This window comes from Zeus faber, assembly GCF_960531495.2.
Source record: "Zeus faber genome assembly, chromosome: 12".
In the NCBI taxonomy this organism is placed as follows: domain Eukaryota; kingdom Metazoa; phylum Chordata; class Actinopteri; order Zeiformes; family Zeidae; genus Zeus; species Zeus faber.
This window is the reverse complement of record NC_137196.1, coordinates 23,834,697-23,858,328: the sequence shown is the minus strand read 5'-3', so window position 1 is coordinate 23,858,328 and position 23,632 is coordinate 23,834,697. Positions and strand designations below refer to the sequence as shown.

At 44.2% G+C, this 23,632-nt stretch overlaps 3 protein-coding genes across 3 annotated transcripts; all 3 read right to left on the bottom strand.

Moving 5' to 3' along the window:
* On the bottom strand, positions 1-9,843 carry casp8 (caspase 8, apoptosis-related cysteine peptidase). The gene is made up of 12 exons (XM_080010920.1): positions 9,711-9,843; positions 7,539-7,692; positions 7,082-7,272; positions 3,884-3,989; positions 3,665-3,794; positions 3,479-3,567; positions 3,290-3,353; positions 2,611-2,687; positions 2,388-2,496; positions 2,114-2,241; positions 1,282-1,673; positions 1-440 (listed from the first exon to the last, which is right to left on the bottom strand). The coding sequence occupies exons 2-12, from the start codon at positions 7,644-7,646 to the stop codon at positions 311-313; spliced, it is 1,524 nt and encodes a 507-aa protein (XP_079867046.1). The 5' UTR covers positions 7,647-7,692; positions 9,711-9,843; the 3' UTR covers positions 1-310.
* A 1,232-nt stretch (positions 9,844-11,075) lies between these two features.
* catip (ciliogenesis associated TTC17 interacting protein) lies at positions 11,076-20,612 on the bottom strand. The gene is made up of 10 exons (XM_080010468.1): positions 20,537-20,612; positions 17,961-18,091; positions 15,757-15,942; positions 15,094-15,149; positions 14,552-14,638; positions 13,025-13,192; positions 12,806-12,930; positions 12,086-12,162; positions 11,773-11,861; positions 11,076-11,377 (listed from the first exon to the last, which is right to left on the bottom strand). Exons 2-10 carry the CDS (start codon positions 18,061-18,063, stop codon positions 11,201-11,203), a joined length of 1,068 nt encoding a protein of 355 aa, XP_079866594.1. The 5' UTR covers positions 18,064-18,091; positions 20,537-20,612; the 3' UTR covers positions 11,076-11,200.
* On the bottom strand, positions 19,804-22,710 carry LOC307237704 (caspase-8-like; the record flags this gene model as incomplete). Its single annotated transcript, XM_080010467.1, has 5 exons — positions 19,804-20,713; positions 20,847-21,408; positions 21,517-21,622; positions 22,068-22,096; positions 22,407-22,710. 5 exons carry the CDS (start codon positions 22,708-22,710, stop codon positions 20,572-20,574), a joined length of 1,143 nt encoding a protein of 380 aa, XP_079866593.1. The 3' UTR covers positions 19,804-20,571.
* Positions 22,711-23,632: the final 922 nt, after the last annotated feature.

The window sequence follows — 23,632 nt, the reverse complement described above, 5'->3', positions numbered from 1 at the left end:
ACTTTTTTATTTTTAATTCCTCTTCACAGCAAACATCCACAACATCTCATCGGAGTGACGTGAATGATCATTGCACTTCCATCCAACCATTGCGCATTACAGGTGGGAGAAAACAAGACGACGGACCAACTCCACACGTACAGCACCTGGGATTACATCCTAACCTACATCTCTGGTTTTGCAAATCCACAGCGCGAGCCGCTGCCACCACCGTAGATGTAGGATTTCTTTAGCATTTCATACATGTTTCAATGATGTGCGATACAAATACACAGGTTGGCTTAATTAAAAACACTCCATTGCAGTCGGCTCAGACAAGGGTGAGGACAAGTTTCTTGGTCAGGGTGTATTTGGGTTCCGGCATTTGCTTGAAGTTCATGTATTCCCCTCTGCTGACCTCCCCGTTGACAAAGGTCAGAGTGGTGAGGATGTCGTCGTTTCTGCACAGGAAACAGAGGCCACGACGAAATGTGAAAAACATGCAACTTTCTGCTTGTACACAGGCTGCACGAAGTGACTCTTTGAAGCCAATACGATTGGCCTTAAAAGTAATCGTGTGAATCTACGCCCACAATAAAATCGACTTCAAATCTAAAATCATTAATGAGAGTCTTATTTGGCAATATTATTACTTTGAAAGTCATGACACAAATATAGAAACGCTTTCATGCTGGCCCAGTGAGGACAAAATCTCTCTCTCCCTGACGTAAAACGTAATTAAATTACATTTGATTATTGAGACTGACATTATGTAACTAGGTCAGTTCTCTTCCTGTTGTGTGTGGCCCACCCTGATTGGATGTTAAGATGCAGGCACGGGGAGATTTCTGGAAAGGGTTAGTATTATATGTTATAACTAGCAATGAGAATGTTGAAATGGATAACAGCTGCAGTGCATTTACAACTTATAATATTCTTTCTCCCATATATCAAAAAAATGCTTCAACGGCAAACATCATCGACCCAGCTAACTCTGGCACGTTTCGCAGTGATCAAGGTTAAGGTTTCGGTTTTGTCAAAAATGGGAACTCTCTCAGCAGTATGAGTTTATTGCCTCTTACATGTTTGAATACAACTGTAGATGGTGGATAGAGTTAGTTTATACTGATATTAGAGCGGCAGTCCATACAAATGGAACAAGCTCACCCCTCTCTCCTCTGTCTCAGTGAACTGAACAAGGAGACCTTCTCTCCCCCTGATCCCGCTGGGGCCTTCAGACATCTCATTACGGACAAACAGACAAAAAGGACGAAAGCCCCCCGTCCCTTTACCCCTCCTTACCTGAACGCAGACTTAAGCAGCTGTTTGCACAGCGCCTGGATGTAGATGGAGCCCGTGGACGTGTTGCGGAACGACTTGCAGTCGCCGACCGTCGCCATTCCTATCAGGAAGTCGGCGTCTGAAGGAACCAGCTCGCTCTGGACGGGCCCCGCGTCCTCCTCCAGGCTGGGCCGCCCGGCCGCCTCCCCCCCGAGAGGCTTGGGCGGACAGGGCATTGAGCCCCTCTGGTAGCCACTCCCCTGACATGCCTGGATGAAGAACAGCTTGGGCTTCCCCGCCAATGTCGCTGCACGCTCGCTGGTGAAGGGCCTGGTCAGCTCTCGGAGGGCCACTTTCTGCCCGTCCGTCCCGAACACACACTCCTTTTCCCCGTGGGAGAGCACACACACCACCTGATGGCACAGGCAAGGGTAGAGGAACGCCTGGAATGCTTTGGTTCTTCCGAAACATTACTCTCTGCACACATGTAGAAGGCATCCAGCTACTGCCCCTTATTGCCAGACATTTTCCTTATTTTCTCAGCCCTGTCTCCCGCTCCTCCTGATGAGAGAAGCTGACCTACACTTCTGGGGTTGTAGATGCCAAACATGTCTGATATTTACGATCCAAAAGGCATCATCTGCAACGCCCCCACACCAGCAGATAATCATTTCCATAACTTTGACCCGACAAAAAGCAGCCCAACTCCCCCAATCAAAGAAGCGGGGTGAAACTGGCCAGATCCACATGGAGGGTGTTCTACACCTAAGCCTTTTTTCTCCAGGTAAACCACCTGCACGTGCGGAAGACCTACAGCTTGTTGTCACTTCAGGAGGTGTGCGGCGCTGCTTACCAAGGCGTCGGCTTCAATGAAATTCCTTTTCCCCAGCTCGTCTAGTGCATTACGTATGGCGTCAGCGGTCAAATCATTACGTACGTCCACCTTGAAACCCAGTCGTCCGAACACGTCACGCAGAGCCTCTGTGACAGATATGGCAGAAGCATTATCAACTAATTAGGAAGTGGGTATTCACAGAAGGATCTTCAGTGGCTCTGGAAACACACACACAGACACACACACACACACAGACACAGACACACACACACACACACAGAGAGATACAAACTCTCATCCTCCTGGGTTCCTGCTCGGTCCCTCAGCCCTTCCCCCGTGAATTGCTCGTTGTTGATGACAAGACACGTCCCACGAGGATTATGGACCAGGCTGTAGTAGTCCTTCAACAGCAAACGCACATGAAAGATTGGCGTGGACATTTATTACATGATAAACGGGACAAAATCCTTCGGTGCGCCATTGAGAGTGATCTTGGAGTGAGTGGCGATGGTTACCCAATTCTGAAGTGGAGGGCTTACGTCTGCGTCGGAATAAAGACTCTGCCCCTCTCTCGGCTCCAAAGAAGGCTCAGCTATAAACAAACGGAACCCAGTTTGTAACTGAAAATAATTGTTTTGTACTTTTAAGCCGCCACATCAGCTTTATATCTCATCTGCGTCGGTCTGTCTTTATACAGTATATATTCATTGACATAAGCTCTTCTATGCAAATAATGGGCATCCGCAGGTACTAGCAAAATCCAGACAGCTTCACTGTCAGTATCAGCTGAAACTATTGGGAAAATAAACCGAGGAATCCTCTATGCCTTGAAGATTCCCCACTTTAATGGAAATGAAATTTATTGATGTTGGGGTACAGTTCGTTTTGTTTTTTTTCATGCTTTCTGTTCATTATGGTAGTTCAACAAATTCTAGTCAATGTTCAACCTAAAGTACCATGTACGCAACTTTCACAAACAATTTTGTAGACAAAAACAAATATCTGAACTTCTAACGCACATTCAGGCCTTCATTTTTGCAATATTAAATTACCCTGAAATCGTGTAACTTGTAAGGCTGTTCAGATTTTATAGAGGCCATTACCAAAATGCATTATATGTCAATAGAATTATTATTTACACATAAAGCCTTTGTTATAAAAAGTGATACAGAGAAGCAGTGTAAAAACACTCACAGGGGAGTTGTGTCTCTGATATAGCAAGATTCAGTAGAAGAGACTCAGTGGAGTTGCTATCTCTCTGTTAAAGAAGCAGAATAACAGACGGCTGCTTGGCTTACTTCAGCAAAACATCGATAACAGATGCACACATTTTAACACTAACATACTACACACACCCACACCCACACACACACACACACACACCTGTCTATTGATGACATGAGAAGTCGATCTGGGCAGTAGATCCGGGTTTCTGATTGGATGAATGTGCTGATATTGTGACACAGAAGAATCTTAAAACAAACAACAACAAAAAAAAAACATGCCTTAATGTACTACTGTGACACTATGCTGCTGTGAAGGCTGTGTGTGCATTTTTCTGTAAGATACCTCTCATGTACTTCTGTACCATAAGCTTCAAATGGCAATCACATTCCACTAGTATCCTCTGCAGCTCATCCAGTTTGCTGCTTGACAGCAAACGAGCCCGCTCCATTTCAGCAAACACATCCAGCGCTGTCTGTAAGAGTGGATTTAATAGTTGAAAAACTGTTTAAAACAGGTGAACGTGCACAGGACTCATTTCTTTCCGCCATGAGATCTTCTCACAGTGCATTGCTCCAGTTGCCTCTTTCCCAGCTTGCTGTTTAGGAGAAACTTCATTTTCTCCAAATTCTCCTTGGTCAGGTCCTCGTATATTCTATACAGCATCACCCTGACACAGAAATCGTAACAAATTAATGAAATGAAGAAGAAGAACAAAGCGGTGTTTTTTTAAACATCTTTCACACATTACACATACAGAAATATTTCCATACTGTGATCATGCATGAATGAGAATAAGGTTTAGTTTTTTAATATAATGTGAATTTCAAAAGATTCAATTTCAAAAGGGTACTGCATTCAAATCTGTGACACGATCCCAGTGTGCATTTGTTTACAGTAACATACAGTATGCTATTGTCAACCAAACACCCAGGAGGTTCCAATCAGCTTTTCAGAAACCAATAGCAATTCTGGGCTATTTTTTTGGCAGATTCCCACCTTTTGTGTCTCTGCCAGCCAGATGCCCTTATTCACGGTATAGTACAGATGTACTACTATACAGTCTAGTACAGTTACTGTACTGTGCTGAAATTTGCTGATCTGGTTAGAGGTTGGCAAATTTCATCATCATTCATCATCAATCTAAAAATAAAAGGAAGATTGGATGACTGGGCAATCTTTCAGAGAATCCCTAAAAACAAATAAAACAGTTGTAATGTCCGGAACTCCTCTCTTAATCCACCAAAAACCAAAACAGGTATTTTGGGGGTACCTTGATATATCCTACACTGTCTCATTGTTGTTTGATGTGTGAACACATCGCATGGAAATCCAACCAGTAATACACCGTGTGTGTGTTGGGTCGCTGGTCCAACAGAGACCAGCGACCCCGGTCGGGAAGGGACCTACAAGGTACCGGTAAGAGTACAAGGGGGTAGACATCTGCATTTGCAGGACTCTGGCTGTTCTCAGACGATGGTCCAGCAATGCTGGTTCGACCTGGGGCTTTGGTCAGCGTCATGGGTAGAGATTCGGTGTGTGCGGGGGATATTCACATGTATCCGATGGTGCGCCTTGAATTTCGTTATACGGTGAAAAGCATAAGGTGAAGGCTGCGTTAGCTCCCGCCTGTAGCAAGTCCTTGATTGTGGGTCTGGATTGACCAGGGTTTGACAGTTAAATGAGGGAGGCTGGGGGAGTGTGCTCATGGTCAGTAGGGAAATGTGAGTATTGTGTGGTGTCGCTGAGGGGTCATTAGGGATTGACCACTGGGGCCTTCCCCGGTCCCAGTGGTCTCTCTCCTCCACAGAAGATTTTCCGCAAGAGCAGTTGCGGGACGATACCCTATGCGTGGCCTTTGAGCCTTTGGGCCTAGTTAAAATCGATGGCAAATTGTTGTGCCCAGATGCAAGGCTCACTCACCCAGGCTACTCACTCACTTAGAGGTTATATCGAGTGAGCCGTGACAGTCAGGAGAGGAAATTACCCAATTGTTGGTTCCGAAAAGCTGCCTAGAAATGCTTTTGCAGGTCACCTTGGATACAATAAAACACTACAGGCTGGGCATTTGGGCAGATTAGTGAATCCTACGGCTACACCTACCGCGCCGTTGAGGCCACTCCCCCTAGTCGAGGCGCCGTTCGAAGGACTGGTTATGGACCACATCAGATCGTTAAGCCACAGTGCCTGGGGGTATCTTTTTGTGTTGGTCCTAGTGGACTATGCAACCGAGTACCTGAGGCGGTGCCCCTGCAAAGTCTTACGGCGATCCCACCCTGGGCCTTTCCAGTAACCATCCCTCGCCCGAGCACGGACGTGGCCGTGTTACAAAGGCAGTTTTCTGATGAGTTCTCTACAAGTCCCTGTTGTAGGCCGCCCTTCCCTCGTTAACCACCATCATGTGGAGATGACGCCAGAGGTGAAAGTAAGCTCCCGCCAGTACCACCTGCCCGAACATAAACGCAAAGTCGTGCAGTCACAATTGAAGGCCATGCTGGACATGGTGTTGATAGGAGCCTACAAGTGACTGGTGTAGTCCCATCATGGTGGTAGGTCAGCCCGATGTGTCAGTCTTCTGTGTAGACTACCGGAAGGTAAACGTGGTTTGGAAATTAGATGCATATCCGATGCCCCTTGACCGGTTAGGCGCGGCTCGATTTTTTTCTACGACACTTAATTCAACCAAGGGCTAAAGGCAGATTCCCTTGTCACCTGAGGAACAATAAGCTTTCTCCACTCAGTGGGGGTTGTACTTGTAACGTTTCAGTTTGGGTTGTTCGGGGCCACATCCAACTTTCAGAGACCGGGTCCTGTGTCCGCACGCAGCTACCTACTTAGATGACGTAATTATCCAGTGACATCTGGGGACAGCACATGCAGCATGTGGGCGCAGTGCTTGAGTCCCTGAGGCAGGCGGGGCGCACCCCAGACCCTAAGAAGTGTGGGGTTGGGTGGAGGGAGGTACCGTATCGTGGGTACCAGTGGAGGACTGCTCCCTGCCACAGTCGCAAACAGTCCAAGATCCAAGACGAAAAAGGCGGCCAGAAGGCTCCCCAGTCTAAGTTGGACGGTGGGGGTATGTGTCAGACTAGGGGACGTGGTTAAGCCACGGTCAGCAGGTGACGATGTTGGCTTCTTCCCGCCGCGGCATAGCTGTACCGAGTCCACCTAATCGGCCTCATTAGCATTTTTGAATTTTCTTATGTGTTGTTTTGTCTTGCAGTGGGGGTGGCGTGGTGCAGGAGATGTGTCCCTGCGGACCAGATCATGGACCCGGACTCTGATTATTACAAACATTGCTTTATGTTCACGTTTTGGCCAGCAAGCCTTTTTATTTATCCTTTAAATAAAAACCGTTGTGCCTGCCACTCACTGCCCAAGAGTCTCCATCTCTCTTCCTGAACCCGGAGCGGTGGGTGAAATCTCCCAGTGTGTATTGTTTAAAAATAAAAACAAAAAAACACCCAACCCAGACATAGGAGTGACAACTGCCATTGATTATTACTAATTAGCATAGTGCTACTGCACGTTAACTCTGCGGATAAATGTGTGTTTAAAATCTTACATTTTGTTATTTAAATTTATAAAACATTTTATTTTTATCTCTATCTTACTTCTTATGCTTCTCTTATTATACTTGATGTGCACTGCTTTTTTTTTTTTTTTCTGCTGTGACACCTGAATTTAACCACAGAGATTAATAAGAGTTTCATCTCGCCTTATCTCTATCTGGAATTACATTGAACTTGTTGCCCCGCTCACCTATAATCTGATAACAGGGGACTCGCATCCGTTTGCGGCTCACCGCTCCTCTCCCGCCGTCGGCTGTCTGCCTCCAGGAGGCGGAGTAGGTCTGATCGACTGATGGTCTCGAGCAGCTGGGACAGGAAGCGGCTGTTGTCAAGGAGACCTTTCTCTTCCAGTCTAATGAACAGCTCTTTCCCATCATTTATCTGCATGAAGACACAAGAACTGGGTTTTTTTAAATTGGTAACACATTAAGAACTTTTAGACAATGTCGGGACCTAGGATAGAAAGTTTATTCAGCAAAAAAACAACAACAACAAATAATAAGTACCATTCTCCATATTAGAAGTCAGTGTACCATCAAAATGATTTGGAAGCTGTTATTTTAAGGTAAAAAAATAAAAGTTATAGTGTTGCCTTAAGACAGAGTTACAAACGGGAGCTGTAAAAAAAACAAAGAAAAATTACTCACCGTTTCAAGATATTTTCTATTCAGCACATCACCACACAGGAAACACAGGGCAGCCAGTTCAGAAGAATCCAGCTCTTCATCGATGCGCATAAGTGTAAGAGGATCCATCTTTCCTCTCAGTCCACGGCTCCAAACGTCATCAGCCGCTCTGTTACTAGAGGAGGGGCCACAGGAAACAAACAAGTCGCAGCAAGTTCAAAAGGCCTGTATTTCATTTATACATGCAATATAAGTATTTACTAGAACAGGGGTGTCTAACACGTGTGGGTTCGCGCGTGCATAGGACGTAATGGAATGTGGCAAATTCAGTCTCCCCGTTCCAAAAGTGCAGGATTTATTATTAACAAGTAAAGCATCTACACAAAAACATCCAGTTTTGACTATATCAAGTCCCAAAGCAACGGAAATAACAGGGAGACGTGCGTCTCCACTGTCCCGACAGCGGCAGGTGTGTGCGGGGTGGTGAGCACCTGCCACATGGACCCCATGGTGCCCTTTTTATCAGGCACTTTTTTTTAAAGTGTAAATGGGTATTGAGGTAGCGAATTGTCTGGGCAAGACATATTCATGAGGAACACCTTGTGAACCTCATGAATATGAACCTCACACCTTATTGTTCACAAACGGAAAGTATTTAATTTCAAGTAGTAAATTGTATTTTTTTCCTTTTAAAATGGCTTAACTGACGGCACTTATTTTATTTTGAATATTGAGCCTGCGCTCGCGCTCGCTCTCGCTCTCGCTCTCTCTCTCTCTCTCTCTCTCTCTCTCTCTCTCTCTCTCTCTCTCTCTCTCTCTCTCTCTCTCTCTCTCTCTCTCTCTCTCTCTCTCTCTCTCTCTCTCTCTCTCTCTCTCTCTCTCTCTCTCTCTCTCCACCAGTTTCAGAAAACTGTAAACTGCACTTACACCGTTTGAATGCTCAGATGTTGTCTGGCAGTTTAAAAAAATATAAAAAATTGTCTGTCATCAATGTCAATCGCTATCGATGGAGTCTGTTTAATCGTAAATCTGTCCAAGACCAGCGTGATTGTAGATAAAGTTGGAACCAAGCTCATGAGATTAATTTAACCTGCTCTCACGTCTCTTCTATAAACTGCAAAGTGTTTGATTTGAAAAATGCTGTTAGGTTTTATGGCCGAGATCGACTACATTTACCCTTATATCTCAGAGACCTCAACTAAACTGCAGTGGATTCATCTGTATCTTTACTAATTGCATACAGATAAGAACTGAAGGTGAATATCTTTATGAACACACACACACACACACACACACACACACACACACACACACACACACACGCTTTAGAGCATTACAGGCAGAGGTGGAAAATAACCTGCATGCCATTCTTAAATAAAGGTATAGGTACTTTACAAGAATATTTCCTGAGTAAAAGTTGAGAAATACTATTTCAGTAAAAGTCAAAAGTATCTGATTGGTGCAGTGTGTAGAGTTTATGGAACAAACGTGGCAGAAATGTAATTAACATTCACAAGTATGTTTTAATCAGCGCGTAATACCATACAAATAAGAACCGTTGTGTTGCCTTTGCCTTGGAACGAGCCGTTTTTATCTACGTAGGGGGCGGGTGGGCTTCCACGGAGGGCGCCATGTTGCACCGCCATGTTTCAACGGTAGCCCAGAACGGACGAACCTATCGCTGGTTGTAGAGAGGGACTTCCGCGTTTTTCGCGAACTTCCCGGCCGCCATGTCGGGGGAGGGCTGTTCAGGTACCGCGTCACCACTAGACGTCACTAAATTCAACACACTGCACCTTTCAATTAACATGAACATCACAAGCTGAAGTGTATACTGCGAATCCAAATCCACTAAGCACAAGTTCAGTTTCAAGTTCAAGAGATTATTTGTCACACACATATACATATGGTCATACGTATATGCAGTGAAATGTCATGACAAGTTAAGCAAACCACACGTATTTCTACTCCATTGCTTATGTCATTTCACTACATGTATGTATGTGACAAATAAACACGTTGAAATTACTTTACACCCTAATTTACACACAAGTGGGGGAGCGCGTGGGAGTGACGTCATCGCCATGGGGCGGCGGAATTCTCCAGAACAGAAAACTCAGGTCCACTTCCACAAGTTTACTCCGCCGAACTAAGACGGGATCCGCCGAGGCAACGTCGCCGCCAACAACTCACCTCCATGGGCCGCCGGCCACCGGCTCCTCGGCCTGCCTGTACGTCCCAGCTCAAGTTCGAGAGGTTATTTGGTCCGCGCCGAGGTCTGCGCGGCGCTGAACTTAGAGCGGTTCCGCGCTTTCCCCGATTGGGCTCCCGCTCGGGGAAGTGAGCGTCGTTCGAGAGTTCACTCTCGGGAACTCCCGAACGACTCGACTCTTTCGAACGACTCGTTTGGGAGTCGCTCCAGCGAGAGTGGAATGAAGTCCTAGCGGGTGGGGGGGGACCAGGGGCGGCGGGCGTAGTTCACGTCGAATCCGACTGACTCACCTCCACTTCGCACCGACACAGAACATTCTGACGGCAGTGGGTTGTTGTTGTTTTTGTTGTTGTTGTTGTTGTGATTCGTACGTTATTTCTCCGCCGCAATGAACGCTCGCGAGAGAGTAAGGCTGAACGATTTCCTGGGATCGACGGTTTGAATTATCGGACCTTATCGGGTCATTTTGAGAGAATGCTTTTTTTTTTCTGGCTCTCGTTCGTCGCTCGCCGGAATTGCTACCCCGCTCACCTTGCATCGCACCGATCGAATTGCATGACTGGGGAAGTCGAACAACTCTTTTTACCGAGCGACCGCATCCAAAAGCCGTGAACCGCGGTTCGGAACTCCAGCTCTCATTGGTCAGCCATTTAAGTCCCGCCCAGCCACGGATGATTGACAGCTTGTCGAGACGCAAAACAAGTGCGTTCGAAATAATTCTATTCGAACTCGAGGTTCAAATATCACAACGTTCACACAGCAACATGAAAATCTTACATTATTATTTATTTTTTATTTATGTGTTTGTTTATTTAATTATTTAATTAAAATATGATATGATGTCATATTACATAATATTATATATATGATGATATATATGATGTGATATATTATGTAATATTATATTTGGATCCTAATGTTTACCATTTTAATTACCCATGATACCACGTGGTTATAACTGCCAGTAAAAAGAGATGAGTTAAACACGACATGCTCTGCTTAGATGCTGCTTTTTACGGTTTAAAGAGGACGAGGAAATTAATAAACCGTGGTTTGGAAACCCAACACTCATTGGTCAGCCATTCAAGTCCCGCCCAGCCAAGGATGATTGACAGGTGGCCTAGACTCAAAACAAGTGCGTTCAAAACAATTGCATTCAAACTTGAGGTACAAATATCACAATATTCACACAGCAACCTGAAAATCTTACATTATTATTATTTATTTTATATGATATTACATGATATCATATAATATGATATTATATTATATATATAATAATATATTTGGATCCTAATGTTTTCCATTTTAATTATCCATGATACCACGTGGTTATAACTGCCAGTAAAAAAGATGAGCTAAAAATGACATGCTCTGTTTGAATACTAATTTTTGCGGTTTAAAGAGAATGAGGAAATTAAAACACATCTAATAAAGGGGGGTTGGGAATATGTTCTCAGTGTGAGGTGGACTATTGGAAGCTGGGTCCTGGAGGGTGTCTGGAGGCGAAGGGAAGGAAGTACTCCTTTGCAAAGTGGAAGATGTCATCGGGCTTTCTCAGCAACAGGAATTGCAGGAAGTCAGCCAGAAGGGCACGGAGCTCTGGATGCTTTCTCATGTATGTGGCGTGGTCCGCCTTCAGTTCCTCCTGCAACACAGAGAATTCACAAATTCAGATAAACGGACACGCGTACACGTACACACACACACACACACACACACACACACACACACACACACACACACACACACACATACACACACACACACACACACACACACAGACAGAACACACATAGAAGAACATATTCAGGGGGGTGATACAGTAAATAAGAAGTTATGATCATGGTGACATTAGGGAATTCTACACAACAGTCATATGTGTATTATCTTCTCAGGAATTCAAAATCCCAAATGAAAACAATCCAACTGATGTTTATCGTATTTAAAGAGGAAATCCAGAAGATCATCTGCGTTGAGTGGATTACACTACAAGTCTGAGAATTAAGTGACCACTTTTAGCATTTTAACCTTTCCTGTCACCTTTCTGTCCAGGTACTTGCAGTGCAGCTCCATGTCCTCCTCCAAGACCAGAGGTATCTTCGCAAAGAGCAGCTTGTCATCCGCCAGGTCTGTGATACACACGCATAACACATACATGCACAGACAATTATTATGTATTATGCACCAATGAATCTGAAGTGGAATAGTAACAACATAATGCAAAGAGGTGTGTGTGTGGGTGTGTGTGTGTGTGTGTGTGTGTGTGTGTGTGTGTGTGTGTGTGTGTGTGTGTGTGTGTGCGCGTGTGTGTGTGCGCGTGTGTTTGTGTTTTATAATCATGCCAGATGCCTACATTGTCCAGGCCGTGGAGGAAGTTTCAGAAGCCTCATGGTGACTGGTGACCCCACCTGCACTCTGCTGGCCAGGTGTCTAAACAGCCAAAAACCAAAACCCCCCAAAAAACAGGTCAAGAGGCCTTTTACATGAGACAGCATTCAGAGCTCTGTGCCCTTCTGGATTTGTTGATTTGTGTCCTATTTATTTGTATCCATTTATATTTGTTTTATATCTTACTATGTCATTTATTTCTTTATTTATATGCTTTTAATTTTTTTTACATTTATTATTATTCTTTTCTTTTTTTATTAAATTATATTTCATTTTCTCTGCCCACTCTGTCTGGTTTTAATCTCTCTTCAAAAGGTGTTTTGAAAAAGTGCTATACAAATAAAGATTTACTTATTTACTCTTTAAACGGCTCTTAAGAGTAATTAGGGATACAAACACCGCACATAATCCAATGTGAAGCCAGAACACGGTATAAACTGTTGCATCAAGATCATGTTCGGCCCTTTACACTCAAACATCGCAATTTGCCCCGCGGAGTGAAGCGGTTATCGTCGTTACCGGAAGACTGACGCCTCCCTCACCGTATAATCTCACCTAGGAACCGACATTACACTCCTTCCGACTATATCCTCAGAGGAAGCGGCGTGTTCGGCCGCCTGGCGGTTGATGTTTACGCCAGTCTCGATCTACCCGGGCGTGTGGGAAGGGAAGTCGGTGATTTTACCCGTCAGCCAGGAAGTAGCACTGCCACGTGGTGGGCACGTCCTCCCCGGAGTCCACCGTCCTCTCCACCCCAAACACCTCCAACGACTCGCGTCCCACTTCCAGCAGCTTCGGGCCGAGCTCCCTCTGACCGCACCGTGAGACAAAGCTGCGGTTATACCTTGCGACCCAAACATTTGCCATACGGACACGCCCGACAATGAGAACGGCGTGTGCTTACATAGGTGGTGTGGGTGATGTGTAGTTGCTGCCCGAAGGAGATGAACACCATGTTTTGTGGAACGGCCTTCCTCAGGGCCATCAGCCGCATCAGCAGTAGGTTGGAGCCCTCAGTCACCAGGCCTTTCACGACCGACAGCGCATAGGAATCATTCTGCTGTTTCACTTCCTGGCACACGTACACACGTACACACACACACACACACACGCGGCTTTATTCCAGCGTGTGGGCTCGTGTTGTTGAGGTGAAGATCTCTTTTTCAACAAACCACAAACACAAAAAAAATCACAAACATTACAATTCAGTCACACGTTACAGGATACAAGTTCACAACACGCAGACATGTGAGATAAAACACATCACAATGTCTCCAATAGTTTTTTTTGTTTTTTTTTAAACCTCTGCTGTAAGCATGCTGGGCATACAACACAGAGTATTTGTTCCATTGCATCTAGGACAGAGTTAGTCTGCAAGTGGAGTTCAACTTCTCAACCTGCAATGCAACTCTTTATTCATTCTTTAGTCATCAACAACAACTGCTGCAACAACTCTGTCCTGTGGACGCCCTGTGGGATGACAAGAGCACAGCTTTTTATTACACGCAACCACCACCAACCTCCCTCTTTGGAGAACCGTCTGACTATGTTTCGGTCTATGAACAACTCATCATCATTACTACTAGAACCAAAAAACAACATGTTCATGGAAAAAACATAGAAACATCTGATGACATGTATAGACAAAACAGAGTTTATTAAATCCAGGAAAACTGGAACAGCAATTGGGCACGTGGCCTCTTCCTGTCATAGTGAGGGTAGTAAATGAGGGAGGAAAGGAGAGGGATGCAACCAGGAGGGTGCTGGGAGTGTGTTCAAAGCACGTGCTGGTGGTGTGTTTGTGCCTGTGATGAGCCGGCCCGTATGTATGTATGTGTATGTGTGTGTGTGTGTGTGTGTGTGTGTGTGATGTGTCCACCAGTGAGTGTGCGGGACTCGTCCCAATTAGTTCTGGTGTACGAGTTTGGAATTACAGTATATGGCAGCGACTCCAAGCAGCGGAAAAGGCCCCAAAGCCACCTCTGAGGCCCGCAGCCGTATAGACACTCCACGACCGCAGGAAAGCCACTAGCACCCCGCAGGAGACCCTGCACCCCTGAGGTACACACACACACACAACCCACCCCCACGTGCAGGCACAAGACGCAGGCACAGGCGCAGAACCCGGGCATGGGGCGCCACGAACGGACCACAGGCCCGGAGCCAGGTCCCACACTGACAGACCGACACCCCACCCGAACTGCCCGCCCTGCCGGCGAGCCGGCGGGGCCCCCATGCCCACCAACGCCCTGCGTAAAGGCAAGGCCCGCCATACCGGCCAGACGCCCCACCAGACCTCAAGCCCCCGCGCGGCCATCCACGTAGCCGAGTGCGCTCAGCGCAGGACACCCAGATGCCCCTCCTCCCCCCCAAACCCAAATGCAGCTCAGCAGATAATTTAAACAAATACACATCTTACTCTTTTTCTCACCTCTCCTACAGCGGTAACCTTCTCAATAAACATCTGTCCGTCCCGTTGAACCATGTGACACCGCCTCTCCATTTGCTGACCCTGGGGCTGAAAATGGGATGAAAGAGAGTTAATGGCGGACGCGGAAAAAATCAGAACAGAAAGAAACACGGATGGAGATAAACGTCATGTGAAACTCTGGTGAAGGGGTCAAGAGGTCACAGCGGGTCTGCGGGTCCACACTCTGGCCTGCAGGATCATTACAACTGTCAGGCCGAAATAAGATTGTGAATGGCCTGCGCTGGTCCCCCAGCTACAGTACGTCTTAAAAAAAAAACAAATCTTCTGCACACTAAGCGGTATTTAGGTCCAATCCAGCCTGTGATCAAAAAATACTTTGACACCCTTGTTCTGTGAAACTTGGGATGGGTCTGTACGTACAGTAGCTTGCGTTTCTCAGTCGCTGCAGTACCCCTTTGCTCTGTCAGTGGAATCCAGACAATTGGCGGTTGCATCTGATCTACGCATGTTTAATCAAGGGTGAGGGCACCAGGACGACTCACTTTTACATATTCATGATGATCTTCCTCCAATATTTCCAGGTCCGTGGACAGGTATGCTGACACGGATGGCAATAAAAAGACAAAAGAAGAAATATGTCAAATACTTGAGATAAGCACGTCACATAAGTGACATAATGACATGAGTGTTCGAGGCACATGCGTGACTTGAGGAAAGCAACTGAGAAATGCACGAGCACTCGTCTGCAGAAAGAAAGGTACGGTAGGAACCGAATGCCGCAATGTTGGCTCTGTTATATCAATGCACTGGATATGAGAAGCACTTCTATTTTGAATGCTTCTAAATACATTTAAGAACAGGTGCTTGTGTACTTTTCCTTAGGTATGTTTGATATGTATGTCCTCGATATGTATGTCCTCGATATGTCATTTACTTTTACTTAAGTAAAAGGTCTGAGGGCTTCTTCACCACTGCACCACTTTTTAATTGTGATTCCAACTTTGTACTTTTGCAGTGGTTAAGTTAACCAAAGTCAATTTTTTGTTTCCGACCTAAAATATATCAAACTTTGTATTATTAAAGTGTCTGCCATTTCCGGAGACTGGCATCATCCTCGAGGCCCCTGAATGCATTTTTAGATAAAAAAAATAATAAGAAGAAGAAATGAAAAACTCCAACAGGCTATCACTGAAGTCTTCGCTCACCTGTCACTGTTGTTCCACAGGGAGTGTCGTCCAGGGCCCCCCGGCTGTGGGCGTGGAGCAGCAAGCAGGGCCTGTGGAGGCGCTGTGCAAACTCCAAGGTGACGGTGAACTCTCCCACCTCCCTGCCGCCCTCGGACACCGTCACCAGAGAGTCTGGAAACACACATTTTTGCAACTCCGCTGGCTCTGTAGCGTACACACGCACGCACGCACCCACAGACACATATACACACACACACACACACACACACACACACACACACACACACACACACACACACACAGACACACATGTATAAACGTATGTATGTGACAAATAAACCTCTTGAATCTTGAAATGACATGATGTTAGTGTATTACTGTGTCGTACTGTTGTATACTGTACTGTATATCTCCATATTCACTTTATTCACATGCACTTTACTGCACATATCTGTATATACAAATAGCCCTTTACAAATTCCCTTTACTTCTATTTTGTACCCCCACTCTGTATTATTCTGCTTTTATTTTTATTTTATTTTATTTTATCCATATTATTCTATTAACTAACTGCATTACATGTTAGGAATGCGTTTCACTTAGTTAGCTCTGTGGAAATTAGGTTAGCTATTATGTTCAGTTTAGTAACTATTGTGCATAATCTCCGGATGCGTTGCAAAGTCATTTCACTGCATAATATGTAGAAGAAAAAGAAGAATCTTTAATTGTCACACAGCACACACACACACACACACACACGCACGCACACACACACACACACACACACACACACACACACGCTTTGGATGGTGGCCGGTGAAATGAGGCCTCTGCATTTAAACCATCCTTGGCTTGTCCTCCGGGGGGGCAGCCAGGAGCAGTGGGCAGCATTCGTGGATGCACCCGGGATGAGTGTCCATTGCTGGTCAGATGATGAGTGCATGTTTTTGGTGGGGGTCCTTACTGACGTTAGGTGGAGGAAACCCCATCTGAGCAGGGGGAGAACATACAAACTCCACACAGAAAGGCTCCTATTTGGGAGATAACCCACCGGAGCACGGCGCCAACAGCGCCCCAGGCGGGAATCTAACCCAGGACCTTCTTGCTGTGAGGCAGCTGTAATGCACTGCGCCACCGCGCCACGCAAAACAGGGATGTTTCCACCCAGTCTCGAGGTGGAAACATCGTTCATACACCCACGTATGCATATGTATGTGACGCATAAACCTCTTGAATCTTGAATCATGTAAGGAGTAGTAAGAGACAATGCAAAAAAAAAGAACATACATACTAAGTCAAGAACGCATTCGATAGGATGGACAAGCATTATCCTCTCTGTAGGAGCCGAGCCCATGTTAGAGGACTTTCCTGTTTGATCCCTCACTTATATATATATTATACTATGATAACTGTCATTAACTCATCAACGTCTTATTGACGTTTCTCATTAACGGTGGAAACCGGTTTACGTCCTTGTATAGTGCAGAGTGCCTAGTCCTTTGAATTTGAACATTACATACGTCAGAGAGTATTTTTTACCCCCGGTTCCAGCCTCACGGTGGAATTAGAGAATACACAAATATACAAACACCATTAGGATTTGAAAACCGGGGGGGGGGGGGCTCATGGTAAAGATGGCGGCTTCCATCCCGACTCACTCAAAGCAAGGGAGGATGGTGGGGATTAAAATTTTATTTAGTGACAGCCCCTTACGTTTCACTGCATATATGTATGACAGTATGTATATGTATGTCACGAATAAACCTCTTGAATCTTGAATCTTGGGGATACGGTGCCGTGCCAAAAAGTGATCGTCCGCCGAAAAGGGATTGCAGCGTCTACCTTCTCACCGAAACCTTATTTTTGCCCCAAAATGACTTGGTTTCATTCATGAGGGTTGTGTTGTTGTTGTGTGTGTAAAGATGATAGCCCACCCAGCCCTTTTGGCCAGTTGAAATGCCTTTAAAGGGCCAATACAACTCATAAAATGCAGTTTTGCACTCGTCAAAAAAATGATAACAGGTGATATGGTGACATGATAAAGGTTATTTCTGACTCAAAATAGCTTGCTTTCATTCACGAGGGTTGTATTTGGACGGATTACAACCCACGCAGTGGGCGACAATCACTTTTTGGCACGACAGGTACTGCGCCAGAACCAGGTGCGGTTCGCTGCTCCGCCACAACAGCCAAGCAAACGCGGTTTGCGACGCAAAACTCACCGATGCTTAACAGGAAAGCAACAGCCTCCTCAGACGCAGCGAGCTGCGGCTGCACAGCCTGGCTGTCAGCGACGGCCGTCCTGTCTTCAAGCGGGACCTCCATGTTTTATACCTCGGTACTCAGAGAGGCACTGGGAAAATACAGACAGTTCCCGGTGAGATTGTAAAAAAAAAAAATATATATATATATATCATATATACAAATATATATTTTTATATTGTGTACGTTGTCTTTCGTCTCGTTTGGCGTAAACTCGCGGCAGATCCTTCAAAAGCAGCTTTATAGGGGGAGAGTTGCGGCGTCACAATCATGGTCCCCCCCGGTTCCCCTAATGTGTTTACATTCGTTTCCATGACGACCGGATTTATTTGCCGCACTCTTCTGGCTAGGTTCTCTCCCATTGAAAAGTTTTTGGATTTATTTTTGGCACACAGAACTCGGATTATCAAGGGAAATTATCACACAATGTTATTAATAATAATAATAATAATAATAATAATAATAATAATAATGATAATAATAATAATAATAATAATAATAATAATAATAATAATACATACATACATACATACATACATACATACATACATACATACATACATACATACATACATACATACATACATACACCTTGTGTCGATTACGCACATTTTGGTATTTTTTAGTATTTTTGGAGCTTATAGAGCTTATTGTGCGTAATCACCGGGTGTCATGACATTTCACTGCATATATGTATGACCGTATGTATATGTATGTCTTGAACTTGATCTTGAACATACATACATACATACATACATACATACATACATACATATAGCTGCAGACAGCAATACACAGGATTTGTTTTTGTTTTAGGCACATGTAACATATATTTTCTGTCATGCAGCGAAATCCAGTCTTCAAGGTCATATTGTGACTGACCTTGAGGACTGGATTTTTAGACAATGGCTTCTTTATGGTCTCAGATTTTAGGCTATTTTTCGGCATCTGCAACAATAACAGAAACATTTGTAATCACTTTTTATAACAATAACAATAAATACATTCATTTTAGTAATATATAAAAACATGTTAGTTATTACTACTTCATTCTATTTTTTTCTGTTAATAATCTACACTTGGAAAATTCAGTTTAATAAAATACTTGTCTATATTGTAATGCAGACTAGATTTATAGAAACAAACATTAACTTCTTATTAGAATTATTATGGAATAATTTGTCTTACTGCAAATCTCATCTTGCTCATTTTTTTTTACAAATAGTGGCATGTCAGTTAAGCAAGACCAGGTGAATATTTGGGATCAAAGTTGTTATGATTAATATCTGCTCGGTATGTGGATCAATTTGGATGAAATGGAAATACCGGTTTAAACAACACCTCAACCGTTTGTTATAGCTTAGTTGTTAGGGTGATGAGGATACTTTTAGCCGGGTTGGACATATTTCAGCATGAAATGCATTGGACCGCGTCTGTGAAATCCATCAAATTTGGTCAGTTTTTCGCTAATTCCTGCTCCGTATGTGGATCAATTTGGAAGAAACTTTAACCACGAGATGTTTGTGACATACCCATTCAAGCAAGACGTCAACCCTATTCATAGGTTTGGCCGATTTTGCGTTCCAGTTAGTTTTAGATTTCAAAAGTATGAGAATTTTTCTGGAACAATAACAATAGGCAAGGCAAGGCAAGTTTGTTTGTATAGCACATTTGAACAAGGCAATTCATAGTGCTTTATATAAAACATAAAAAGCATTCAGACAAATTGCAAAGAAACACATTATAAAAGGAATAAAGTTAAAACATAGAATACACAGAATGCATAAAAGATCAAGCGCAAGTTCAAGAGATTATTTGTCACATACAGAAGTTATAGTGCAGTGCAAGAAATGAATCAAAGAAACCTTGTTTTACTCTTTGTTATTCATATTTCAACAACAAGGCAATTCAAAGTGTTTTAAATAAAACATCAGAAGCGTCAAGACAAAGTGCAAAACCAGCACACTGTAAAAGGAAAAGAACACATTATAAAGTTAAGAAATAGAATGCATAAAATCAAGTAACAGTGACAGTGGAGTGCAAGAAATCAATATTTGGTTTAGTCAAAGGCAACGGCAAACAGAAAAGTCTTCAGCCTTGTTTTTAAAATAACTGAGAGTTGCAGCAGACCTGTCCCAGACGACCTGAGAGGTCTGGATGGTCCATAACGTAGCAGAAGATCAGAAATTTATTTTGGCCCTCAACCATTCTGTGCTTCATAAACCAACAGTTGTATTTTGAAATCAATTATTTGACGGACGGGAAGAGTCCGTGTCAGAGTCTCTAGCTCCTGCTGGGATTGGATGCCGAAACCTTCCACGGGTATAATGTAAAGACAAACAGAAGAAACAGCATCTAGCAGAATCAACTAAGTAATTGCTTGTGCATTTTCCTAAAAGCGGCACCTTTTTGTACTTTCGTTTTGCTGGGCACTTAATCAGAAAAGAAGAAACATTTTACCCTGAAAGTGTGATGCATGGTTTAGTAAGAGTGATGAATCACACAGGTACTTGGTATGGAAAGGCGGTGTCCCCACCCCAAGCACATAACTGTGTGTCCAGGGTGATGGCCTTAATTGGAGCTTGGTGAGAAGACCAGCTTCTTCCTCAGAGTGACCCTCTTGGCTTCAGGCATTTGCTTGTCTACACCGGACGCCGATTTCTGGCTTACATCATTGTTTACCCGGTAGAGGATCTCCATGATGTCATCGCCCCTGAAACAAAATTCAAAGTAATTATAATGTGCACAAACTAGGAATACTTCAAAAACCATATACAGAAAAATACCTACAATATATAGAATGCAATAAATACAATACAAACGGAATTTTAGTTTGGACGTGTTACCTGGGACAGCCTTCCTTTAGCTGTGAACAAAGAGCCTGGATGAACCAGCTCCCATCATTCACGTGTCTGAATGCCACATAACCCTCGACCGAGGACACGGCAACCAGGACGTCAGCATCCACGGGGATGTACCAGGACAGAGCAGGGGAATCCTCCTCTTGAAGCCCTCCGTCCGAACAAACTTGAATTCCTTTCTGCATATTCAGACCTTGACAGGCCTGGATGAAGAACGCTTTGGGCTTGTTGACGAGATCGCGGCAGTTGGACCCATCGAAAGTGGAAGTTATTTTGCCGATGGGGAGAAGCTCTCCGTCGATCCCGAAGACACCCCCCTTGTCCCCGTGACTCAGAATGCAGCAGACGAAGGCGTCGCCGTGCTGCGGCAGCGCCTGCAGTTTGATAAACTGGCCGCCCGACCACTCCTGGACATTGGATTCCTGCAGCCGACGTAGGTCGCTCGAAGAAGCGAGGAGTTTCAGCACCTCGTCCATCTGGCTCTTGGTTTGATCGCTACACAGCACCACTTTAAACCCCAGCCAGCCAAACACTTCCGCCAAACTATCTGTGAGGAAGGAGGAGCAGTGACATCACAGTTTAACCATTTCAATATTTAATTGAAATAATTGGGCAACGCTTTGTCTTGTGTGCTCTGCACCATCAAAAAACATACCAGCATCCTTTTTCGTTCCAGTTCTTTTTTCCATTTTCTCAAATTGCTCATTGTTTACAATCACACAGAGACCGGTGGGCGAGCTGGTCAACTGATAGCGATCATCCTGCAACAGGAAAGACAGACCCTGTTTGACCGTTGAGCACCAGCTGTGATCAAGAAGAATTAGTCACGGTGACCAAGTGGAATACATTACTATAATCGAGTGGAGTAAATGAATAACCGCACCGTAGTTGTTTTTTAATGAATGTTAAGCTGCATGGGAAGCCATGAGCAAAAATAAATACCAGAAAACTCGTAAAACGTATGCGAGCGTATGCACGTGCACATGTGTCTCAGGCGCTTTTCCTTTAAAGGGCAACTTGCAGGTTGGCATATCCAGTGAATTAATGTGCATGTAGTATGTATTACTGTATGTGAAATGATGTAGTATGTATGTATTTTATTTTCCATTAAGATGTATTTGTTTTCCTTCCACACCATTGCTTAACTAACCCTTAAAATGTAACTATAATTCCACAGAATCAAGGCAGAGAAAAAAGAAATTGCACCTGCTCTTGTCTTTGGGCCTTCGGTTTATCTGAGAAGAAAAAAAAGGAGAGTTAAAACTGGATTCAACACATACGCAAACCGTGAATTAAAAGTAGCGTTGATGGTATTGGACAGAAATGCAACTTGAGCATCAACTAAGGGTTTATGGAAAAAGGCTTCTTTATCGTATAGAAACCAGCTTTTTTATACGATAAAGCCACTGTTCCCCCAAAAAGGAATCCACTTGGCAATGCTGTCGTATCACGTTTTCATTGCACAAATAAACTGTGTGTGTGTGTGTGTGTGTGTGTGTGTCTGTGTGTGTGCGTGTGCGTGTGTGTGTGTGTGTGTGTGTTTGCCTTGGTCTGCAGGTCTTTCGGGTGGGAGAAGCTTCCCCAGGCAAGGAAAGGTCTCCACGACGTCGTCCGTCTGCAGAAGCTGCAGGAACTCTTTGCATCGCTCCTCTCCTTTGAATAACAGCTTGTCCACCAGCTCAGTCGTGCGAGTCCCCACGTCCCGGAGCGCGGTGCTATTCATGTTGCGGTACTCTCGAGTCGTTATCAGACCTTTCGCAGCCACCTTGTTGAGGATGTAAGAGAAGTCCGAGCACAGGATGTCTTCAAGATCCGTCTTTAGGCGTTTGATGGTGTCTTTGGATGCCATGATACTGAAACTGAAAGGGAACGCGAGAGAGGCCGGGGTGTAGGTTGATGGAGTTTTGCTGTAGCTTTTAAAAAAAAAAAAAAAAAAAGAAAGTTAAAAAGCGCACAAAAACAGATTAAAAGAAAAATGCTTTTTCTTGGTTTCCAGTAATCTATAGAATAAACCTTCAATTCCACCGCTATAGTGCAAAGAAAATCTACTTTTTTACAGTTTCACTATTTCTTACATGATTGCTTTATTTATTTATTTATTTATTTATTTTTTGCACACAATAGCTGTTACTTTTACTGGCGTCGTTTTGTGTCGGTGTATTTGTACTTTTACCTCGAAGTCTGAGCGCTTCCCCCAAAAACAACAACCTTCAGCAACAACAACAACAACAACCTCCAACAACAACAACAACAACGCCATACGATCACGCGACGCAGGCTGCCTCCTTTGTATTCCATCGGGTGCAGAAGTGTCGCGGCTAAATTCCAAACTCTCGCAAATATTGTACAGAAGTGGTCAATTGTCGCGGACGCAAAATCGCAGTCTCACGGAGGGGGATCGTTTCTGAAGGTCGATCGAGTACGAGTGGATAACTCTTATTTACCTGTAAACCACCTATACCCATAAGAGCCTGTATAGAGGTGGTCATAAACCTGAATTAGTAATAATAATAATAATAATAATAATAATGATAATAATAATAATAATAATAATACATAAAATAAAAAAACTTACACTCCGCTTATTTCCTTCAGGTGCTTTTTTCTTTGTGGTTGGCGCCTGGAGAGGAGGGGACGATTCTAAAGGCATGCAACTGACAGGGGCCATAAAACAATATTAGAGCGTTAGGTTACTTTTTCCCCCCCAATACTAAATGACTAACCTATCATCACCAATAGAATATTTTATTCGCAATATACTAATAAAACGG

Coding starts and splice junctions, on each gene's coding strand:
- catip (XM_080010468.1), bottom strand. CDS start 18,063: ATGGAGGTCCCGCTTGAAGACAGGACGGCCGTCGCTGACAGCCAGGCT. Junction 12,931..13,024: donor ACATCACCCACACCACCTAT/GTAAGCACACGC, acceptor CGGTGCGGTCAG/AGGGAGCTCGGCCCGAAGCT. Junction 11,378..11,772: donor GCAAGTACCTGGACAGAAAG/GTGACAGGAAAG, acceptor TCTGTGTTGCAG/GAGGAACTGAAGGCGGACCA.
- casp8 (XM_080010920.1), bottom strand. CDS start 7,646: ATGGATCCTCTTACACTTATGCGCATCGATGAAGAGCTGGATTCTTCT. Junction 3,795..3,883: donor GGCAACTGGAGCAATGCACT/GTGAGAAGATCT, acceptor CCACTCTTACAG/ACAGCGCTGGATGTGTTTGC. Junction 2,242..2,387: donor AGGAACCCAGGAGGATGAGA/GTTTGTATCTCT, acceptor TATCTGTCACAG/AGGCTCTGCGTGACGTGTTC.